Source organism: Phalacrocorax carbo, chromosome Z (genome assembly GCF_963921805.1).
Source record: "Phalacrocorax carbo chromosome Z, bPhaCar2.1, whole genome shotgun sequence".
Lineage (NCBI taxonomy): Eukaryota > Metazoa > Chordata > Aves > Suliformes > Phalacrocoracidae > Phalacrocorax > Phalacrocorax carbo.
In genome coordinates this window covers 28861686-28884253 of record NC_087548.1, presented here as the reverse complement: position 1 = coordinate 28884253, position 22568 = coordinate 28861686, and the positions used below count along the sequence as shown (strand labels likewise).

At 37.5% G+C, this 22568-nt stretch overlaps 1 protein-coding gene across 1 annotated transcript; it reads right to left on the bottom strand.

Moving 5' to 3' along the window:
- Nucleotides 1-504: 504 nt before the first annotated feature.
- Nucleotides 505-21176, bottom strand: LOC104047208 (ankyrin repeat domain-containing protein 31). Its single transcript, XM_064439543.1, has 8 exons — nt 21134-21176; nt 17818-17960; nt 15009-15153; nt 12550-12611; nt 9673-10219; nt 3639-3833; nt 2661-2803; nt 505-693 (listed from the first exon to the last, which is right to left on the bottom strand). The coding sequence occupies exons 1-8, from the start codon at nt 21174-21176 to the stop codon at nt 505-507; spliced, it is 1467 nt and encodes a 488-aa protein (XP_064295613.1).
- Nucleotides 21177-22568: the final 1392 nt, after the last annotated feature.

Below are 22568 nucleotides of genomic sequence, written 5' to 3'. Positions count from 1 at the left end.
TGTTGTGGCTCCAAAGCTGCATCATCATTTTTACAGCAGTCGTAACAATGACTTTTTGATCTCCTTGACCTAGAAGGATATTTTCTCTCTCCACAATTAAGAAAAAATAGGTAGAATTTTAAATTAATTTGCAGGAGCATAATAGGTTAGATTAGCTAATATAGATTATGAAGATGCAATGGCAGGTCGCATAATAAAAAAAAAATATTGTATATGCAAATTAGATCAAATTTAGGTAGCATAAGTCTTTAAAGCTGTCGCTTTCAAAAACACAAGGTTCCAGTGAAACGAAATATGGATAAAAACAAAAATCTGAAGAGCTAAAAATATCCTTATACCTCATTATCTCAGGGAAAAAAAACCCCAAACTCATGTATCCTGTTTTCTGAAAATAAATAAATAAATAAATGAAATTCAGTATTTAATAGACTTTAAAATGTCAGTGCCAGGCAATATGCAGCTCTGCAAATCAGCAGCATTCTAATGTACAGTCCTTCCTTAAGACTACAGGGTAATCCTATGATTTACATTACCTGTAACTTCAACAGTCTCAACAGGAAGTAGAGAGTCCATAGCACCGTAAGATTTCAGCAGTTCTTTCATTTCATCATCAGAAGCTTCATCCAAAGCACTTTTCCCTGAACCATTCCTCTCACAGGGATTTGCTCCGTGCTGTAGTAGAATCCTGACTGCCTATTATATATTATTATTTGTATTGTGATAATTTTTGTTGTGGCCTTATAATACCACTACATGTGTTGTATCTATCACAAATCACAAATAATAAAAGGTATAAATAAGGTACTGTAAAACCTGTTACACTTGCAATTCTAGTTAAGCAAACAAGTTTAATTCGCTATTATCAACATAGACTTGTATCTTATACTTCTAATTTTTCCATTAAAATACACAAATAATTCACAACTTGTCATTAAACCTACCACCTTTACGGTATTGTTATAGAGAGCAATTACAAAACTTTATGTATCTAAATAAAAAGGAACTGGTCAGTTTTGTGAAGACTGAAGTGCAGAAAAGAAGTGGATTTTTTCCTTTACATATTTAATAGTGGTTTTGGTTTTTGGTTACACGCACTGATGATTTTTTTACTAATTCAAAATCACTTGCAAGCCTACTTAATTGTAAAATGTGGCAATGAGATTAGTGGCGTCAGTGGAATCATCTACCCCCTAAAATTCAGATCATATGAAAGTGTTGATGAGGTCAGAGCTTGGATGGTAAAGAACCTTCATACATATGATTTCCCATCTTTATAATTTCTTCTTTCTTACATTAAGTATCAGAAAGAGAATACTCTCAAGAAGTTCAGAATCTTCTCCATCAGATTTCCTGCACAATACTGAATAACAGCTTACATGTTTTCAGGAACCCTACTGACAGTTTGGCAGCAGGCCCAGAAAATCACCTCCTTCATTTTACCTTTGCTCACAGAAAACATAAATGTGATGAAATATCAGCTCTTCTGACAGGAATAGAAGTGGTATGTTTGAGCCAATCTGGCATCACATTTTTGTACTCAGTTCCCTGGAACTCACTGTGCCAAAACAGCATTATATTTATTTGTGTGCAGTCCTGGGCCCCACCATTTAAGAAGGATGTTGAGGTCCTTGAATGTGTGCAGAGGAGGGCAACAAAGCTGTTGAAAGGCCTGGAAGGCCCTTTCAGGTCCTGTGAGGAGTAGCTAAGGACTCTGGGCTTGTCTTGTTTGGAGAAAAGGAGGCTGAGGGGTGACCTCATCACTCCCTACAGCTTCCTGAGGAGGGGAAGTGGAGAGGGAGATGCTGAGCTCTTCTCCCTGGTTTCCTGTGACAGGATGCATGGGAAGGGTTCAGAGCTGCGCCGGGGAGCTTTAGACTGGACATGAGGAAGCATTTCTTTACTGAGAGGGTGGTCAAACACTGCAACAGGCTTCCTGGAGAGGTGGTCAATGCCCCAAGCCTGATTAAGAGGCATTTGGACAATGCCCTAAATAACATGCCTTAACTTTTCAGATGAGCTCTGAAGTAGTCAGACAGTTGGACTAGATGATCGTCGTAGGTCCCTTCCAACTGAAATAGACCAGTCTATTCCACAGAATGGTTTGGGTTGGAAAGGACCAGTTAATGAAAAAAAAAAAAAGGTTGATTTTTAAACAGTAGGTTTTTTTCTTTGCAAAAAAAGAATTTTTCTACAATGAGGGTGGTGAGACACTGAAACAGGTTGCCCAGAGAGGCTGTGGATGCCCCATCACTGTAAGTGTTCAAAGTCAGGTTGGATGGGGCTTTGGGCAAGCTGATCTAGTGAAACATGTCCCTGCCCATGGCAGGGGCTTGAACTAGATGATCAAATTGAGACTACTCAATTTCAGTATTATTTTCAAAAAGCCCAATGCATGCGAGAGAACCACGGGGAGCTTCTGAATTTTTCTGATTTGTCTACTGGACTGAAAAAGTCAACTAGCTGTGCAATTTCAACTGTCACTATTGAAAAATATTTCTTTCTCAAATTTTGGTCGCTTCAAAGAATATTGGTTTGTTTCCTAAATATAAATCTACACTAAAATTGTATTAGTAACTTTGACTTTCCTTATTTAAACCAGAATTTTGCTTTGCTGACCCCCTGCTCCGGCTCAGGAAATCTAATGTAAAACAAAAATGTACCTCCAAATAATTGCCAGAAACAGCATCATGTATTGGCAAAATACCATCCAGACTTCTGCTGTTAACATTAGCACCAGCTTTCAGTAATTCTGAGATCACTTCAGTAAATCCCCTATTGGAAGCTTCATGAATTGCTGTCCAACCTAATAGAAGCAAGATGACACACATGGCATGCATACGATTTGGAAAGATCCAGGCAGATCACTAATTAGTGATCATACATTTTGCTGCATTTGCTATACTATAAGCAATGAACTATGCTCTTTAAGATAAATCTTATACAAACAACCATCTTGAAATGACAAGGTAAACTATTTCCTGTGTAATTCAGTTTACTACAGAGAAAATGTATCTAATATTAAACAGAAGAATTTTGTTTACTTTTCTACTACACTACTAAAAATAATAAAAGAAACAAAACAAAGAGTAGAAAGACTCTAAAACTTCAGAAGCATAATATTAATAGTCTATTTCTAATCTCAGGGAAATTTTATAATATCAAGTCTGCCAGGCATCCAGAATAGAATACCATTCATTCTGAGACTATAAAAACAAAAATGTACTATACTTTTAGATAGAAAAAGAAAAAAAAATTATGTTGTCATCTGATTTTTGTCTTCATTTCCTAAGGAGTTAAGATTTGTGTAAATGTGCTTCACACGAGTACATATTCATGTGCATTTCAAGTCTGGTTTCTGTACATATCTCTGAAAACGGGCTCTTCAGCTGAGGAACAAGACACGATTAACACCCCTGCTGAGAAAAAGGCTGCATTAGCTTGATGCCGAGCCACAAAATTCAGGGACTCACTGATTGTGCTTGCATGTGTTGAATTACTCCCTTTCCTCCTCATAATTATATCATAAATCAAGAATCCAGAATTATATTAAAATTACACAAACTATATAAAACCACATATACTATAAATTACATAAAATTGTATCATAAAACAAGCCCATAGGAGAGTAATTTTCAAACCTGCATTGTCCTGTTCATTGACACAAATTCCAGATGATATTAGAGTTTTCACCAAAGATAAATCTCCCCTCTTAGCAGCAATATGAAGCTGAGTTTCTCCTTTTGCATTTCTCTTCACTTTTGTCTTTCTCCCAGCTCTTGTATTACAGGTATTGTGTAAAATTACAGCTCCTTTTCTGGTAGATAGGCATGATTCTAAACACATATTGGGTGTTCATTAGGAACCAGAAAAAAATGTTTTATTATAAACAAAGAATTAGACTTCGTAACTCATTTGAATGAGTATAAATGTGTGCAATACTGTTGCCTTAATTATTCAATAACATTAATTGACTACATCAAAGGTTAGAAGGTACTGCATAACAGCTCAGATAACAAACAGACCCTATGCAAAAGAATTTACAGCTCAAAACTAGATCACTTAACAAGGGTAAAATTAATTACAGATCAATGAAAAAGGTAGCAAGGCTGAAGTTTTGTACTGCATATAGGTAGGCAGTATGTTATGTTTCTCCATGGACTGCTTTCAAATTACGAGGCATGCCTGCTAAATATGTAAAGCACACACACAAAGGTGTTTAAGAAACTATATAAAAGTGAAGACTTGACCATCATCTCTTTTCCATTCCTAATTCTGTATCAGGGAAGAGACAGGTTTCTACATAAGGTATTTTTACAGCTGTGATGCAAAAAAATTCTGTAGACTCATTACAAATCTTTGATTAATGTCTCGTGACATAGCTGAACTGTGTTTTAATGAAACCTGTGCAGGATTGGACCCATAATTGTAAGTAAACTTGATTTAATTCTTTTCTTATTGGCTCACAAAGCAAACAACATCCACTTCAAATTTTATCGTGGGATCATCAGACAGGTCCTAGTTCTGAGGCTTCAGGTAACAGACATATCAAATTATAAGAGATACAAAGAAAAAAACAGTTTTAAAAAGTACTGATTCTTCATAGAGAGTAAGGACAACCCCCTCCCCCAAACTACAAAAACTCCCCCTCCTACCAAAAAGACAGGGTGTGTAAATCTTCAAAAGCTCTACCATGCATGTTAGCTTTTTTTCAACTCCTGTTCCTGGTGTTGTAATACTGTGCTATCAGATTTTCTTAAAAGTTCACTGTTCTTTCTCTGATTTCTTGAAAATTTGTCCAAAAAGGAGAACATGTAAGGTTTTAAAGAAGCATTTTGCAGCTCTTATCCATGGTTTTTTAATTATTCCTATGAATAATTAGTTGCTGCATCCCAAGCATTTCCCTTTCTCATCAGACAGGCTGTCTTCTCAAATATTTTCAGTTATCAGTATCCATTGCTATCAAACATCTTCCATGATTTGACAGCTGCCTTTCTTCAGGCTCCTCCTGCCTCCTGGAGAATCTGCTTTTCCAAGGTTTCCTTTAAACCACTGAGCTTGTCATCCAAGACTGTTTGGAAGAACATGAAAGTCATACTGCAACTACACTGAAGACAGACATATAGTGAGGATATCCCTACTAATTTTGAACTAGTTTGTTCAGACACCGCTGCAGCCAGACTACAGCAGCATGGAGATCACTGTAGGCTATTCTAACCTGTCAGAAAGCATTCAGGTGTTCCTCTTTGCATTCAGGGTGCTTGGCCTACACCATATAGGCAACCAGAAGAGCTAAAGAGTTTCTTTTTTAAATGAAAATTGAGATTCTAGAGCACACAGAGAGTTCATGTTATTGAAATACTCCTCCAGCCTTGAGACCTACTTTTCTGTACGATTATGCATTGTGTTTTGTCTAAAAGCTTCTGGGTCTGAACTCCCAAAGCAATCATCTGCTTTCTGGTTCTTCTCTTTGATTCATGGGAGAATGTCCTAGGGACTCTTTAGAGACGTAGGAGATAAAAAAGGCACACAACAACCCATTAAGCTAATGACCCTTAGCAATATCAGCTACAAGTGAACAGAAATAATTTCCAAGTTTTCCAGTTAAGTTGTCATGCACAACAGCTTTCTTCACGGTTGTTACAAAATGTTTGCAAAAGCATAATGGGAGACAGTTATGTGAATCACAAAATCTGGTTCTCCGTGGAATGCATGATCAGGAAAGCTCAGGAACTTGGGAAATACAAAAGCCAGTCAGCACACACAGAAAGACAGAGAGGTCACAGTAGCCAGCAATCAGACTAGATTAGGCTGCCATACCTTAACAACTTCAAGAATATCTTCCTTCAAAAAGACATTTGAATACTTCAGCATTGGACTAAGAAAAGAAGCAAGCTGTTTGTACCTTCCTTCTGTACAAGCAGAATAGGCATGTTGAGAGACTAGTAAGTGACTGACTGTAGGTGAAAGCAACACTGTGTCATTTAGGAAGAAAAGATTTTTATTCAAGGATAGAATAATATAAGGAAGACCACTGGGACATAGGAACAATCAGATGTGATACAACAGCCAGTTAATGAAGAAAATGCAGGATACAGCAAAAAATTTGAAAACCCTACAAGTCAGTAAATGTTATCCCATCTTCTACTTTTTATTGCTGCAATCTGAATGCCACTGTCCTGGTCTCCAAAGCTATTAATGCCTTCAACTGTACAAAGGGATATACTTTCTCACAACACCTCTCAAACAACAACATTCCCCTGGGATGAAGGAAATAATTAAATTTTAGCTGAATAAAATATTACCTGAAGAATGTCTTTTGGGGGAAAAAGTAACCTGTGAAATATTATTCCTCAGGAGACAAAAATGTAAGACGTGTTTAGAATAAATTTTTTCTTAAACCATAATTGTATATATAGGAGGCAAAAAATATAACGGAAAAAAAATCCAAAAATGTATTAATGCTCACAGTCCTTATTATAAAGATTGAGCAGGAATATAGGAGCTACAAAAACCCCCCAACTGTAGGGAAAGGAATAATTTCTATGTTTAATGTTTATTCTTCCAACAATTAGCAGTGGATGATGACATATCAGATATGCCATGGATTTTTTTCCAGGATGAATTAAAAAGGCATTCCTACAACAGGGGGAACCAATTTGGACATAGGAATGCTAAGTGCTGCCACTGCCAAATACTGGAGAGCAGTAAGTAACAAGAAGCACCTACTCCTTTCCTTCTCCCTTCAACTTCCAAGAGAAAACATGAGTTTGCAGATAAGAAACTCAAGAGCAGGAACTTAAGATGGGTTGAAAACTAGCAACCACCTGAGACAGAAGGAGGAAATAGTATTCTGCAAAGCTGAAGGCAGAAGAGGACTGAAGACTAACTCTTAAAGAGAAAAGAATTAGCAAGAACTTCTGGATTGTTATTGGATGTTTTTTGTTACAGGATATTGCATAGATCGGCTACTGACTCCTTAATTCAACTTATAAGACTAATGAGCATCCAGACAAACTCCCCAAAGAGAAGGAGGGAACTAAGTAAACTACAAAAAGAGGTAAACAAATAAGTATGTTGATAGCAAGTGTGCAGACGTATTCGTCCTTATTTTTTGTGTGTGTGTGTACAGGTGGGCATGTATATTTGTTATACATATTACTTTACGTATGCATGCTGTTATATACACTGACTTTAAAAGCATTTGATGGATGTAGGAGCATAAATCCCATTGATTTTCAAAATATATACAATTTACTTAATGCTAGCATTCATTTACATCCCACTCAAAGGCAACCAAAGTTTGACCAATAGACCCCAGAAACACATAACTGCAGTCCAAAGAAGAAACTAACAAGTGTGTGCAGAAGTGCACACACTTGGAAAAAATAAATCAAATGTTATATCCACACACAAATAGACAAGCATTCACACATAATTCCATAAACCTATATACATAAAACCCCCTTTTTCCTACATATGTATATACAAAGCATACATTTACACTGACAGAGTAGTTACTTGAAAGGAAAAATTTCACAGGGATGGAAACAATTATAAATAAAAAATAGTTTGAAGAAAAATGTCAGCAGAAAAATATGAGTATAGCTAGCAATGTATGGCACGGTCAAGATCAAAAGCTGCACCAATTCAAAAACTAACCTGGCTTTGGAAAGTAATTAGAGAGCAAAGGTAAATGAGAAATTAAAAAATGGGAAGTAAATGGTAGCAAATATAAATAAGGAGTTGTATAAAACTGCTGTGGAAAACAAAATACAAGGAGATAGTCATAGACAACTAAGGTCCTAAGAAGGCAGTATTTTAAAATCTATCAAAACCAGAAAAAAATAATTCCCAAACTCTTAATTACTAGAGAGAAATGACAGAATTGTCTAAGATGATCAGAAAAGACAAATACTCTATTCGGTATCAAGGCAAAGCTACACAAGAAATTGCTATCATCCAATGACACAGTACATTTCAACACAAGTTAAGGAAAATGTCAAATGATATGAGGATAAACATTTTTGAATCAGTGGTCCAGATATATTACATTTAAAAGCCTAAGAGAGGAGGGATCACATCTGAACTGCAGGTTTTAGTTTTATTAAGTCTTGAGTGTGATGGTTCTCTGATTCCAGAAAGAACCAAAGTACACAAGATGACTGCAAGCTTTAGCAAGAAAATAAGTATGTGAAAAATACTTGGGGGTTATGATGAGTAACCAGTTGGACAGGGCTTTATTGTGATGGTAAGGCTGCAAGACAAATGCAAGTCTTAGAAATGGGATGAAACTGCTAAACAGAAAGCTGTACGTGCAGGCAGAAGAGAATATAACTACCAGAGGATGCTAGATCTTTATCCTCTATAAGTAGGTTTGTTTCCGTACTACAGCTAAAACCAGATGTAGCAATACAATCAGAGCCTGTGCTGATCTGTGCCTGATGAGAATATAGTCTATAAAATATAAGCGGATATATGTGTGCCAAATACATGGAGAGCTAGGTTTTATTCTTTGATCAGTGATATATAAATAGTTAACAGAGGACCAATTTAGTGTTATTTTAAACTACCGTTTTGGTAACATAGTTAACTATGGATGAATTAAACATTACTTTAAGCTCTCGGTTATGACCCTGCATCCCCTCAACCACAATACTGAAAGACTGATGAATGTAACATAAACAAACCAGAGTAAGTATGCACATTCTGTAAAATGGAGTACAGAAGTTCTGGAAATATTTCAAGTATTTAGAACTCACTAGAGTATTTGCTCAACATACTATATATTTTTCCAAACCTTCCCTCATGTATTACAAAAAGCTTTCTTCACGTATGTCTGGAAAAAAACTCCACTGTTTTTTTATAAAATCTTAGGAACTTTTTGCCTGATTTCTTGGATGTTTGCTGCTCTGATGCTTGACTGAATTGTGATTGATTAGATGAAAGCTTGTTTTTGCTGCTACTGGAATACGAGGCTGCCTTTTGGCTTATCTCCTGAGGGTCTAATCTCACTCTTTTAGTTTGGACTTCTGTTTCAGTAACCTGTGAAAGCATGTTGGTCTTTGCATTTCCTCTTCCAATTTTTTCAGTGCCTTCTGTTCCACTTACTCCAGCAAACACTCCTTCATCTGTTAAAAGAACTTGAGCATATTTGTGGCATAATACTCACTAATCTCAGAAATTATAACCAATATTAAAGAGAATGTCAAAATCACCACTTAGTCTAGGTTAAAAAATGCCTACAGTAACTCACTCAATTTTTGAAAATACATTTACATAATAAATCCTTTATTCACTGTATGTTAATGTACTGAGATTGAATCCAAAACAATTCGAAGATTCTTTCATGAAAGTATGACCTTTACTGATTCTTAGGTATTAAAAAAAATAAGGTACTTATGAATTTCATTCTAATTATTGTAATGACCATTGCAGTCACATTTTGGTAAATACAATGTGGATTTGGATATAAAACAGCCCCCAAAAATACAAAGCAAAAATTACTAATTAATCTGGCATAGTGAACTGTACCACAAAACAGCTCATGCGTCTGCTACTTATTTATGGCAAAATATATTCTGTCTGGAGATCAACAGCTGGGGTTTTTTACTAAAAAACACAGAATGTTTACAACAAACTCATAAAATAATTATTTTAAACGAAACATGGCACCTGCTTTCTGGACGGTTTCTTTCTGCATATTTTCCGCAATCTGAAATGAATAAGGAGACTTGCTGTCTGCAGTAATACCAAAATGCAAATCTGCTTTTGAGTTGGTCTCCTGAAGATCCTCTCTCTCTTGCCTAATTTGAAGCATGTCCTTTTCTTGGAGCTGAAAGGCCATAGGCTCGACCTCCAAACTATTAGCATTTTCAGTTTCAATGTGACATCCTTCGACACCTTCTGCAGCATTAAGCAGGATCCTCCCTCCTTTCTGTGGCTGTGGAACCTTTTGTTCAATGGTGTTTAGTACACCACTGGTAGAATTATAAGGACTTCCAGAAACACCTTCCCCATTAGTAGCTGCTGAAAACTCATATGCTAACACTGTTTCTGCATTTGCTTGAAGTGTCTGTTCAGTGCAGCCGGTTCCATCTTCAGATGTATTAGTATAAATGTTTTGCACTTCATTTAGAATAGTTTGTTGCAATGTGTCCCTGTTGTCTGAATCCATAAGATTTGCACATGCTACTTCTGACTCATTTGTCTGTAAGGAAAACTGTTCAAACAAAGGCAAAGAGAGTTTTAAACTTAGAGTTGATCCATTAATTTTGTTTCCATCAACATCAGATTTAACTTGATTTGTCAAGTTTTGCAAAGAAATAATTCATTCTGAAGGTATTCTCATACCAGTATTTAGATTCCTGTCACTCAAACTACTACTGTTACTCTGCTTGAGACTATCATAACTCTTGACCTCTTGTAACTTTAGGACAGATACATTGTAAGAGGAAGTCAAAGCAAGTAAGTATTGATTGAAAAGCAAAATCTGTTAAATCAGTAGTCTGACAATGCTGTGCAGACACTTCTTCTCCAGAAACTGCTGATGTGGGGCAACACAAACTGCTGATCTCCTTCCCTGTTACAAGAGAAGTTGCTGAGCTTCCACCAGTTCTGCCCTTTTCTTCTGTAAATGGCTTTTCACTGTTACCACTATTGAACTCATGTTCCTGTTGCAATTCTGTCTTAGCTCAGTTTTCCTACATTAACTGGGATGCAACAATTATGATTAGAAACAGCAACAGTGTGGCTCATTTCATTAGGTCTGACATGATGGAAATACATTTTCTGTAATTTAACTGTTTCTTCATTTGTAAGTGGACCTAAATGTAAAGTCCATTTAACATGAGACATTATTTCTGCATTGACTCTTGGCTGTAGCCTCTGCTATAAGAACAGCAGATCTATTTGTCTTTTTTAAAATCTGTTTGGTTTTTAGTTTGTTTGTTTGTTTTCTACCTTCAGAATCCTGAAGAACTTCATTTTTTGCATATTTCACCAAATTTGTTTTTCTGCTTTGCTTATTTTTAGCAAAATTTCCTTTGATGCTTTACTATGATCATGTTGAACTGTGCTATCTGCATTTTATTCTATCTACAAAACAGGCCATATACTTAATTTAATTTTCTAAGAAATTATTATATACTAAAAAAAATCTGTGCTATTATAAAATTAACTGATTTCCTCTGCCTGTGCAGCTTTGTAAGAGCATGGGACAAAGAAATTAAGAAACTAAGAAATATGTGTATAAAAGTGTAAAAATTAATGGGTGAAATTCAATGATAATAATTACTGAAGTGATTTACACTTTTAGTTATTTCTGAAAGCTGAATTGGTTTCAAATTAAAGCTCTGCCTTTAAAGAATTAAAACAACATTGCTTCTGTGGTCATATACCAGAGCCACAGTTTCACATTTCTGGTAAATCTGTCTGAAATGATTTTAGGAAATTATAAAGAAAGAGAAAGAACACAGCAAAACCACACAGAATTAACTCATGGCAACCTCACAACAAATCTGCTCCAAAGGCCAATGACTAACTAGAATTACCCTGTTGGTTACTTCATATCTGGAGATAGAACCAGAACACAAACACTGTGACAACTTGTACAACTACTGAAATCATCAGTTACACAACCACAGTAATAGGTTTTCCCAATTAAATGTTTACAACACCTTCTACCTGGAGAATATCCTTCATCAATCAACTAACGTTTTAAAGTTTAATCTAAGACTATACACCACGGATGCTGTTATAACGTAACATTTCTAAAGACACCATAGACTGCACTACTGTGAGTAACAAGGACAGTTATCATAACCACATAAAACTTGAGGAAGCAAGAATAAAATGTCTGTGCACACTGCGTTATATGTTTCAGGTATTACCGGTTATCGTTCAAAGGCGAGATAATGAGAGGGAGAGTACAGCTTTTAATGCCAACAGCTCTTGTGCTATATGCAAACAAACTATGACCCAAGTGACTGATCACGGTATCTTGTCTTCATGTGAGGCACTAGGTCCCACATCTTCCTGAGGTCTGAAGGCGTAATCGTGCAATCCCCGTGCAGGACTGGCTTCCTAACCCTTTCCTGTCAAAACCCGACACAACCTACTACATAGGGACAAGAAGCAGCTACCTTACTGCTATAAGCCAGGCAAAATCTTGCAGCTGCAGTCAGGTTTCTGCAAGTACAACGACACACTGATGTACCATGCTTGTTGTGAGTTACCTCTGCAGCACTTGCAAAAACTCAGCAAGAAACACTGTCCATGAGCGCCAGCTGATTGCCTCTGCCTTGCATCTTCACAAGGCTGCAGCTTATCCCAAGTACCAGTAAGGATCAGCAACTGCTTGCCAAAGAACTGGAAGAACATTGAGTATTACTCTGTTTCAGTCACTGCTGGGTATGAAGCATCTAGTACATTATGCACTGGTTTTGAAACACATTTTAGAAATAGTCATCTGCTTTAGTTTACTGAAGACTGCTAGCAGGCCCTTAACAGTTCAGCAGTGAATTTATATCAGGATTCTTGGTAAAGATGTACCTGGTGCAGGTTTGTATCCTCAACACTTAGAGTTTTTAACATATTCTTTGAATCACCTCCACCTGAAATGAAAATGAAAGACAGAAAGAAACCAGAATTGAAAAGAGACCGTAATTCTTTACATATATACCATCTTCTGTTTACGATCTCGTGTGTAACAGTACTTATTGCATTTAGCTATCCAGAAAAATTAACAAGCTGTAAGGGTTTTACTAGAATCTAAAACATATCAATATATAAAATATATATTAAAATTTTGGAGTCTGATCTTTGTTGCAGATGGCATCTTGTATAAACCAGGACAGGTGAGAGTAAAGTAGGACATTATGTTCCCAAATTTTTTTGAAGATCAGCAACCTGAGCAACTCTTTTGAAACTTAGAGGAGCTACTACATTTTCCTAACTTCCAAGGGGCCTCCCTGATCCCCAAGAGACTTTTCTGAAGCCGGTGATGGTGGGATGATAGCCTAGCTTACGTCTTTCCCTGTGCAGCCTATTTGGGCAGGAAAACATGTAGTTAAAGCCAAGTCATTGGTGTAAAAATAGGCAGGGATATTCCCCAGCACAAATTCAGTGCCTTGCTGGTGGATTGCATTAGCTTTTCAGCTACCTTCTCTGCTGACAAAATGGCATTAAAAAAAGTATAGCAGCTACCCTAGATATTAACAGACTTACTTAATCCACTCAACTCTATGCATCTACTTGTGGCCAACATGTTCTTACACTAGCCACACCATATTGAAAAAAATCTAGCTCATCAACCTTTGTTATTTTGTACTGCAACATGAACCCCAACCCCAACCCTAAGATTCACCCAATAACCCACACTGGAAACAGCCTTAAATTTAACAGGCATTTCACAGCATGGCAACACTTTCTCCACCACTCCAGGGAATCTTCAGGGAATAAGATCAATATTAGTCCAATGGATCCTGCCAGTCTTAGTCCTAAATTAAGCCCAATGGCTCAACTATTGAGCACTTATTAAGCCAAGCGCTAATCCAAACCGTAATTTTGAACATATTTTTAGTCCACCAATCTTTGTAAGGCTCAGAATAACTAGATGACCATTCATGGCTCTAACCTCCCAAATAGAGCAGTCCCTGTCAGCTAACCTCCGACAGTAGCATTAATCTTGGTTTCACTCTCATTTGAAGACAGTAACTCCTGCCTACTCCTGCCACCCTGACTTTAAACTTATAAAATCATAGAATCATAGAATGGGTTGGGTTGGAAGGCACCTTTAAAGAGAGAGGAAAAAACTACCTGTGCTCCAGATGCCCTTAACAATTGTTCCAAGGCCCTGAAGCCTCTTTTGATTGCCCTTGGACTATGTGTTGTGGCTTCATTGGTACCCACATGGAAGCGCAATAATGGATAACAGTCTGAGGGCTGGGGACTCCTTCCAGACTTAAACATGCCACAGTCCTCACTGGCCCACTGGTGGCCAGCAGTCCTAATTCTAACTCTACTCAAAGCTTATCCTGTGGCACTTCTTTGTACCTGCCCATGACCAAGCAGCCTCTTCTGAACCTTCTTCTCAACTTAGTTCCTAAGATTGTACAAGATCCAAATCTCACCTTAGCCAGAACACTCACCTACCAACACCTTGCAAACTCACTAGCTACTACCTACAGTAATATTACCCTAGTCTCATCCCTATAATTAGCAGTTAAGGACAAGGAGTTAAGGCTTGGCAACCCCTAAGATCTAGATCTAATCCTAGATCCTCCATTTTTTATCTTATGGATCCTTCAAAATTCAGCCTCTATGCCAGTTTAGAATGAAGTTTTATCATGGAATCATAGAACGGGTTGGGTTGGAAGGGACCTTTAAAGGTCATCTAGTCCAACCCCCCTGCAATGAGCAGGGACATCTTCACCTAAGGTCCAGCTGCTCAGAGTCCCATCCAACCTCACCTTGAATGTTTCCAGGGATGGGGCATCTATCACCTCTCTGGGAAACCTGTGCCAGTGTTTCATCACCCTCATTGTAAAAAATTCATTCCTTGTTTCTGAATCTACCATCTTGTAGTTTTAAACCATTGCCCCTTGTTGTATCATAACAGGCTCTGCTGAAACGCTTGTCACCATCTTTCTTATAAACCACCCTTTAAGTACTGAAAGGATGCAATAAGGTCCCTAGCTCTAAGCCATACCTCAACCATCAGCAAGTCCAGCCATGCCCATCTTACATTTAGATAGGCAACAAGTATTGTGCTTCACATCTTCTTTTCAAATTTAAAGGTGGCTCCAGCCCAAGAAGAAGTTGGACATCATTATCTTTTATACTATGCCAATGTACAGCAACTGGGATGTGTAGGGAATGCTTACTGGTACTCAGGTATCAGACAGTGAATCCGATGGAATTACTAGCAGCAATTAAGGAAATATAGTGCAACACATGTTCTGAATTTCTCCATTTAGTGGTGATGATATGTCAGAATAATTCTCTCCTACCTGATACTGAATCTCTTCTGGATTTTGCCACATAGCTTTTAAGCAGTTTCCTCACAGATGGGTCAGAAGCTTCTTCTAATGCGCACCTTCCCATCTCATTTTTTAATAAGGGATCCGCCCCATACCAAAGCAATAACTCTGCCATCTAGAAAAATAAGTTTTTCAGACTGTTTCTTTTATGATAGTATTTTCCATACTCTTTCCTTATACAGGCTTCTCTCTCTTGCACTCAACAACATGAGCAACTAAAACCACATCTAAGGCCTAAGACAAATAATCCCTCTCTATTCTAGTTAATATACCCCAAGCATTCGGCTACATGTATCATTATCCTTAAGTCTTATTATTTTCATTTTCATAAGTTCATTCCAGTTATTAACCTGACATCATTAAGCCAATGTCTCCCAAAATACAGGGTAGGATTCATCCCCCCACAGCTCTACATTTCTCTCTTCAGCATCTGCTATAATTTCAGACTGAGCTTGACTCACATCCTTCACCCATGCATTTAAAGTCCTTCATTACTTCCAAACAGGTATCTACTGAGAAAATCACTAGTTAAGTTTTCTCAATTCATATATTATCCTAACAACAGAGCAAATAAGAAAGAGTTCAATCCAAAGCATGAACCCTACTAGATTTCACAGATTGTCCCAAATCTATGGATTTTTCAACAGGTGATGCTGAGAACTCTTCTTCCGTAATGAGATCTTTAGCTACACATCACACTTTTAGGCTCTCCTCCTTAACTGTACTATTAGAAAGTCTGTTGTATACTTAACATTTTTCTGAAATAAGAAATTAATTTTGCCATATTGTAGGTGCAGAAAGGGATAAAGCAGTCAAAAGGTGTGTTTATATCTACAATAAAAACTTCACGCAGAGAAGGTAGCTTTGAAAGAAATACCTCCAAATACCATGTTACCAAAAGTCATATTACTGAATCACTATTACTATTTTGTTGCTAGTCAGAAGCAACAAAAATTATCTGACAGACCACTGCAGTGATACATCTATACTGCTCCTGAGTAAATACAGCACCACCAAGTAGTACCATTCTTTGTGGATACGGTACTCACATAACTTTAACACAGCTCTGTTTTGAATGATGTGGGTGTGCCCCAAGTGACCTAGCTGAGATCAGTGTTCTTCCAATATCATTCAAGCTGCTGACCCCATGGACATGGTATCTTAGGTACTTTCACAGAACACAGAAATACTTAATGAACTCACAATAGTCTGTGATCCACAAGCTCTCAAGTCTCAGAGAAAATTATTAACCAAAAGTCTTCCCTTCCTCTTTACTCCAGGAAGACTTGGGGAGAAGCAGTCTCAGTCTAATCTCAGTTGTGAACCACAAAGCAAGGAAATGTTTAGGGACAAAACTTTCTACACCCCACAAAAAAAAATTAAAATCTTGGAAATCAATAAATATTAGAATCATAGTAGAATCACAAAATCATTAAGGTTGGAAAGGTCCTCTAGGATCGTCAAGTCCAACCATCAACCCAACACCACCACGCCTCCTAAACCATGCCAGGAAGTGCCATGTCTACAAGTTTTTTGAACACTTCCAGGCATGGTGACCCCCACCACCTCTCTGGGAAGCCTGTTCCAATGCCTGACCACTCTTCCAGTAAAGAAATTTTTCCTAATATCCAATCTAAACCTCCCCGATGCAGCTTGAAGCTGTTTCCTCGTGTCCTATCGCTTGTTACCAGGGAGAAGAGACAAACAACCGCCTCGCTACAGCCTCTTTTCAGGTAGTTGTAGGGAGCAATAAGGTCTCCCCTCAGACTCCTCTTCTCCAGGCTAAACAACCCCAGTTCCCTCAGCTGCTCCTCATAAGACTTGTTCTCTAGACCTGTCACCAGCTTTGTTGCCCTTCTCTGGACACAATCCAGCACCAAAATGCCCTTCTTGTAGTGAGAGGCCCAAAACTGAACACAGTATTCGAGGTGTGGCCTCACCAGTGCCGAGTACAGGGGCATTGTCACTTCCCTGCTCCTGCTGGCCACACTGTTCCTGATACAAGCCAGGATGCCATTGGCCTTCTTGGCCACCTGGGCACACTGCTGGCTCATGTTCAGCCAGCTGTCAACCAAGGCAGCATATATGCCCTTCTAGAGAAAGAAACAGCAAGCAGGTAAAAGGGACACGCAGAACTCCTACATAAATCTTGGCCACCCTAGGAACATGCACAACCAGACAGGTGGAGGAAACCACTGCCAAACTGAAAAAGGATCCACAATTCAGACAGAAGCTTATGAAACCACAGTATTTCACAACAAAACTTGTAATTAACTCACACTGACAATTCAGTTGACTTTCTGTTTAAGACCACACAAAATATAAAGCCATATCTTCATAACTCTCCATGGTAGGTCTTAATACACAAAAAAAAGTCTGTGCATGGCTGTGGCTGCACGCCATACATGCATGTTTACAAAATCATGAAAAAAAGTCATTAGAACTCCAGAAAACTGCTCAGATCATAAATTATTCTGCAAGGTGATTATAATATAAGTGAAACAAGTAGTATTAGACAGTAGTAGCAAGTAGCAGCAATCTATTCCTCAGTACTTCAGCATTGTCACAAACAGTTAGAAAAACAATTTTTGCTTTTGGACAAATCTTGCAAACCATGGAACGGTTTGAACAGAAATTGGGCAGAAATGACTTACAAGCTCCTGAATTCACCCATAATCTGAAAAGACCAGGTACATGTAAAAATATTATGTGACCTTCTCCACCCTACAATAATAATTTCTATTCCTAAACCATAATTTGTGTTCAATTTGGAATATACCTCATAATGGGATTCTTTAACTGCATCTTGCAGTGGCGTTATTTGTTCCTTTCCTCTAGCATTAACATCCGCTCCTGCTTTCAAAAGCTCATTTGCTATCCCATAAAAGCCTTCCACACTTGCTCTATGTAGTGCAGTCCAGCCTACAAAAAAGAAAAACCTGTGTTTTGCATTTCGGTGAAATAATTTATAAAAGTTTATGTCAGTTTTAGGCTGTCTATTTGAAAACTGTTTCAGAGAATATACTGAAAAGGTAAAAACTGATGCATTTTACAATAAGTGTATGAAAAAATGTTAATGAAAAAGACAAGGGTTGGGAGATCTCATTCTTTTGTCAAAATTTGCACTTGCTAAAAACCAGGTGCTCCTGTATCAATATTAGTTTTAGATTTGACAGTTCTGTTACAAAAGGAGAGAATAAAAATTATTCCTCCCACATATTGGTGATTTTTCCCCCAGATAAAATGTATACGCTGTTATAAGAACAAGATAATTTTTCATGGTGATTTTTTATTTACATAGTCATGCTAAAGAGGGTAAGTAAGAAAGAAAAGACAAAATAAAGACCTGGAGCCTTTATTGTCAAACCAAAATGTTTTTTAAAACTTTTCAAGAAGGGTTCGAGTTTCCAAAGAAAGCAATGAAAAATCCTTACTTAATTCCATTCCATTTCTATATCCATATCCATTCCCAGATATATGGAATAAACCAAGATACGAGCTTAATGGCCCACAATACAATTCTACTCCATGGAGGAGGTGTTGAGGAAAAATAAAAGATGGAATCTAAGTCTCTGAACTGGGTTTAGCATAACCTTGCATCAGCTTCTTAAACATTCGTAATGTGACAGTTTTTTGTAGGGTAAGAAAAGTTAAGGAAAAAGACAGAGGATCTTCCACTTCTTATCTTCCAGCTCTCAAACCAGCATCACCTCCAGAAGACCATTTTGATGGACAGCCTTACTCTTCAACCATCTCCCATTACCAGAAGGTTGTCTGGGCCTAATTCACACACTCAATATCTGAATTAATACATGAATTAGGCTTATTAAGACTGTTCTGCTCCCATTAAGCAAAATTATCTTAATTTCATTGGAAAGAGAAACTCTTGAGGCTCTCTTATAGACCACCCAACCCTGAATATTGGATATTTGTATTGAATTGGGTTTATTATGGGCACAGGATGTTGCATCAGGTTGTCCAAAAATTTTGCACTATTAGGCTTTGCTTCCGAATGCTTGAAACTCAACTAAGTTTTAACTATATTGCCTAATGTTGACAGTGCTTCAGGATGAATGGTTTTTAATAGTATCATCTGTAAAACATTTTACTTGCATTTTATAGAGCCTATTTGAGAAAATATAGTAACTCCATATTCTGGACCAAAAGCTTGAAATCTGCTACGGGGAGGATAAGAAAGGTTGACTTAGGGGAAAGTACCTACTTCTGCCTCAGTAAAAGTATCCTCTATTTGGTATACTAATAAGCCCCTGAAAAACTGAACCTGCAACATGTTCAATTGATAATCATTACAGTTTAGCAACATGATTCTCCAAGGACACTGTGCATTCTCCAGACCAAGGAGATACACAAGTGTCATTGCAATGGTTTTTCAGCTCCCTCAAGGCACTGTTAATCAAGACTCAAACTGAGATCACAAAGAGTATCTCTACTGTGCTGTCCATATCCCATGTGCTGATGTCCAGAAAATAGAGAAAAAAAAACCCCAAAGAACCTGAGAATTCAGTAAGGTACTGAAACAGAGTACCGTAGCACAGGAATAATGAAAAATACTAGGCTAAGATATGGATCATCACTGGTGGAGGGCTTTAACAGAAGAGAAAAGGCATAGAGGCAGAATATAACCATCAGAACAATGATTCCCAAAGAGAGTGAGGTGAAAGTGCATTTCAAAATGGCGCAGGTCTGGCAACTCTACTTCTTTCTGACTGTACCTCCCTCATTAAAAAAAAGAAAGAAGTAGGACCAGGTCAGTCTCTCATCTCTTCAAAGAGTTCAACTAAGACACATTTTGTGCAGTTGTGCTCCTTTCGCACCAAAATATAGGAGCTGGAGTCTGGGGGATGAAGAAACAGTGGCCTGGGAAAACATGCAAAGGAAAAAGAAGGAAGGAGCTGTGAGGACAAGAACTGGAACCAGTACACTTTAGTACACTTCCCCACAGAGGTTGCAGCTGAACCCATACTATCAACATTTCTCTGTTGTTGGCAGGTGACTTTGAAAGCCACCAACAATATATTTTCTCATCTACCTCCAGCACAAGTTAACATATATTACAAGTCACTCCTAGCCCAAATGCCAGAGTCCTATGCTGTAAAAGTCTGAAATTTGCTGCTGACCCAATCTATCTCTCAGGATAGTCCAGAAGACAGAAAATTTCTACCTTAATTTTGGTCTGTTATATGCCTGCATTATGCAATAGCCTTTAGCTGCAGAACGCTTTTTTTTTTTTCTTCCCACAGAACAGTTGTGAAATCTTTGCAACTGCACAGGATGGAAACACTCAAAGAATGACCCAGATTTTTCTACCAAATGAGTCAGCTGTCTGTGAACCCATTTTCTGTAATGGAAGTTTATCAAAGCCCGATGGATGATACAGGGAACTGCAAAATAAGGAATAACAGTCTTACATTTTAAACAACCAATTGATACTGCATGTGTGGCAATGACTTTCACACAGCATATCACACATTAAGCTGGATAAGGTGAATTGCTTCAATAAAAAATGTTCACAGCTGGCTGCTATTTGTCATTCTGGATTTTTGGTGCCCAAGGTGAAGTAAAACTGTGGAACACCAAGTATTCACAACTTCAGAAAATCAAAGGAGTGCTAAATTATGAAGTTACAACTTCCTTTCAGATGCAAGGGGCAAAATCAGAGGCCCTGAAAAATTATACTGGAAAACCTAAAACTTGGTGTCTCAAGTTGACCACTGACATGGACCAAAAAAAAAATCTTTAAAAAAACATTACATTGATTATTTAGTTAAGGGACTGTTTTGTGATAAGCATGCACAGGACTGTTGAATTTAGGCTAAGTAAACTTAATTGCAACACTGTAATTATTTAACCGTTTACTTTTTCCGCAAAATTTTCTTTTTCAATATACTTTTATACATAGGTCTATATATTTTCTCATGAACAATTACCAAGTTAAACCAATAAAACTTTAATAATCTACTGACTAGTCACAAGCCTCCAGTCTTGTCTACTGCACAAACTCATAATATGCACTTTTATTAGTTATTGGTAGATATTTATCTTGAAAATAGTACTTTGATAGAATGGAAACTTACCAGCATAATCCTGAACATTCACATTTCCACCAGCTTTTATCATGTTACGTACAAGGTGTATATCTTGATGCGCAACAGCTCTATGCAATAAGTTCTCACCATAAATATTCCTCCTATTGATTACTGAAAGTGAAATGGGGCAAACACGACGTACAGAATTTCTGCTAAAGGCTTGTTGTCCTAAAAAATAATGTAAAAGAACTGTTGAACAGAAAAGTATCTGTCCTCTCTTATTTTGGCTTCACTTCACATTACAATTAGTAGATAAGCTTTCTGGAGAAAAAATGCTCATTCAATCTTGTGGAAAGGAATATCTCAAAAAACACAGTACCGATTAAATAATAATACCATTCAATAAAATATGCCATAGTCAACTCCAAAACAAAGCTCCAACTAAAATTCAACACACAGGAATATGACTTTGTAAACGCGTGTTAAGTTTAGACTTTTTCCATTCTAATGACATTTCTGCAAAGTGCATTGTTTCCCACTGGATGATAAAACTGCTATTCTAGGCTAAAATTCATTACAAGATGAACATTTCATTAGCTAGTCAGTTATTCAATAATTTCTCTTTTTATTGAAAGTCAAATTTATCTGCAATTCTTCTGTACTCATTTAAGTTTTGAAACCTCTGTTTCATGGCCAAGGAGTATTTACACTAGGATAGTGAATGAGATTAGTTTCCTCATATTACTTTTTCCCATTACTTCACAACCAGCTCAGTCATTTCTGCAATGATGAAAGGTGAACTGATGCTTGGGAATAGGAGGCCTAAATATAAAAAATAAAATGTGAAAGATACTATATTTAATTTTTAGTTTATTATTTTATAAAACAAATGCTATCTCCCATTATGCACTCATTACAGTTTTCAGCTTGGGTGAAATTATTTCCAACACATAGATCAGCTGTTCTGTACTCCACCAGTAGTGCCATCCCTGCACCCCATCATACTGTGGAGAAGAGCATCCTGACTACTGCCTCTTCTGAAAAACAGGGAGGGAAGGAGGGAAGAAGAAAAGGACAGGAGGACTGCCTGCAGGAAAGCACAATGCATAGCCTAGGCCATTAACTGATCTACTAATGAAAAACCTTGGGACATCAGGCTATATACACTGTTCCTCTCCACAACCTGTAGCAGGTGTGGCTCACTGGCCCTAAAACTCCACCTGGGTGTCAGAAATAGATGTTTTAAGTATGACCTTAAAACACAAGTTCTCCCAGAGCTGCAACTCACAAAGACTGATGTCTCTGCTCTTTTGTGCCTGGTGATATACTGTGAACTCAGACTAATTCCAAACTTTCTTAAGTTCTTGACTCTGTGTAGATTTTTGGAATCTAATAGATACAGGTTTACCCTGGACCTTCCCTCAGCTGACTGCACGGACAGTCCCTCTCCTCTACCTGTCCAGCCTCGCAAGACCTTAATCAT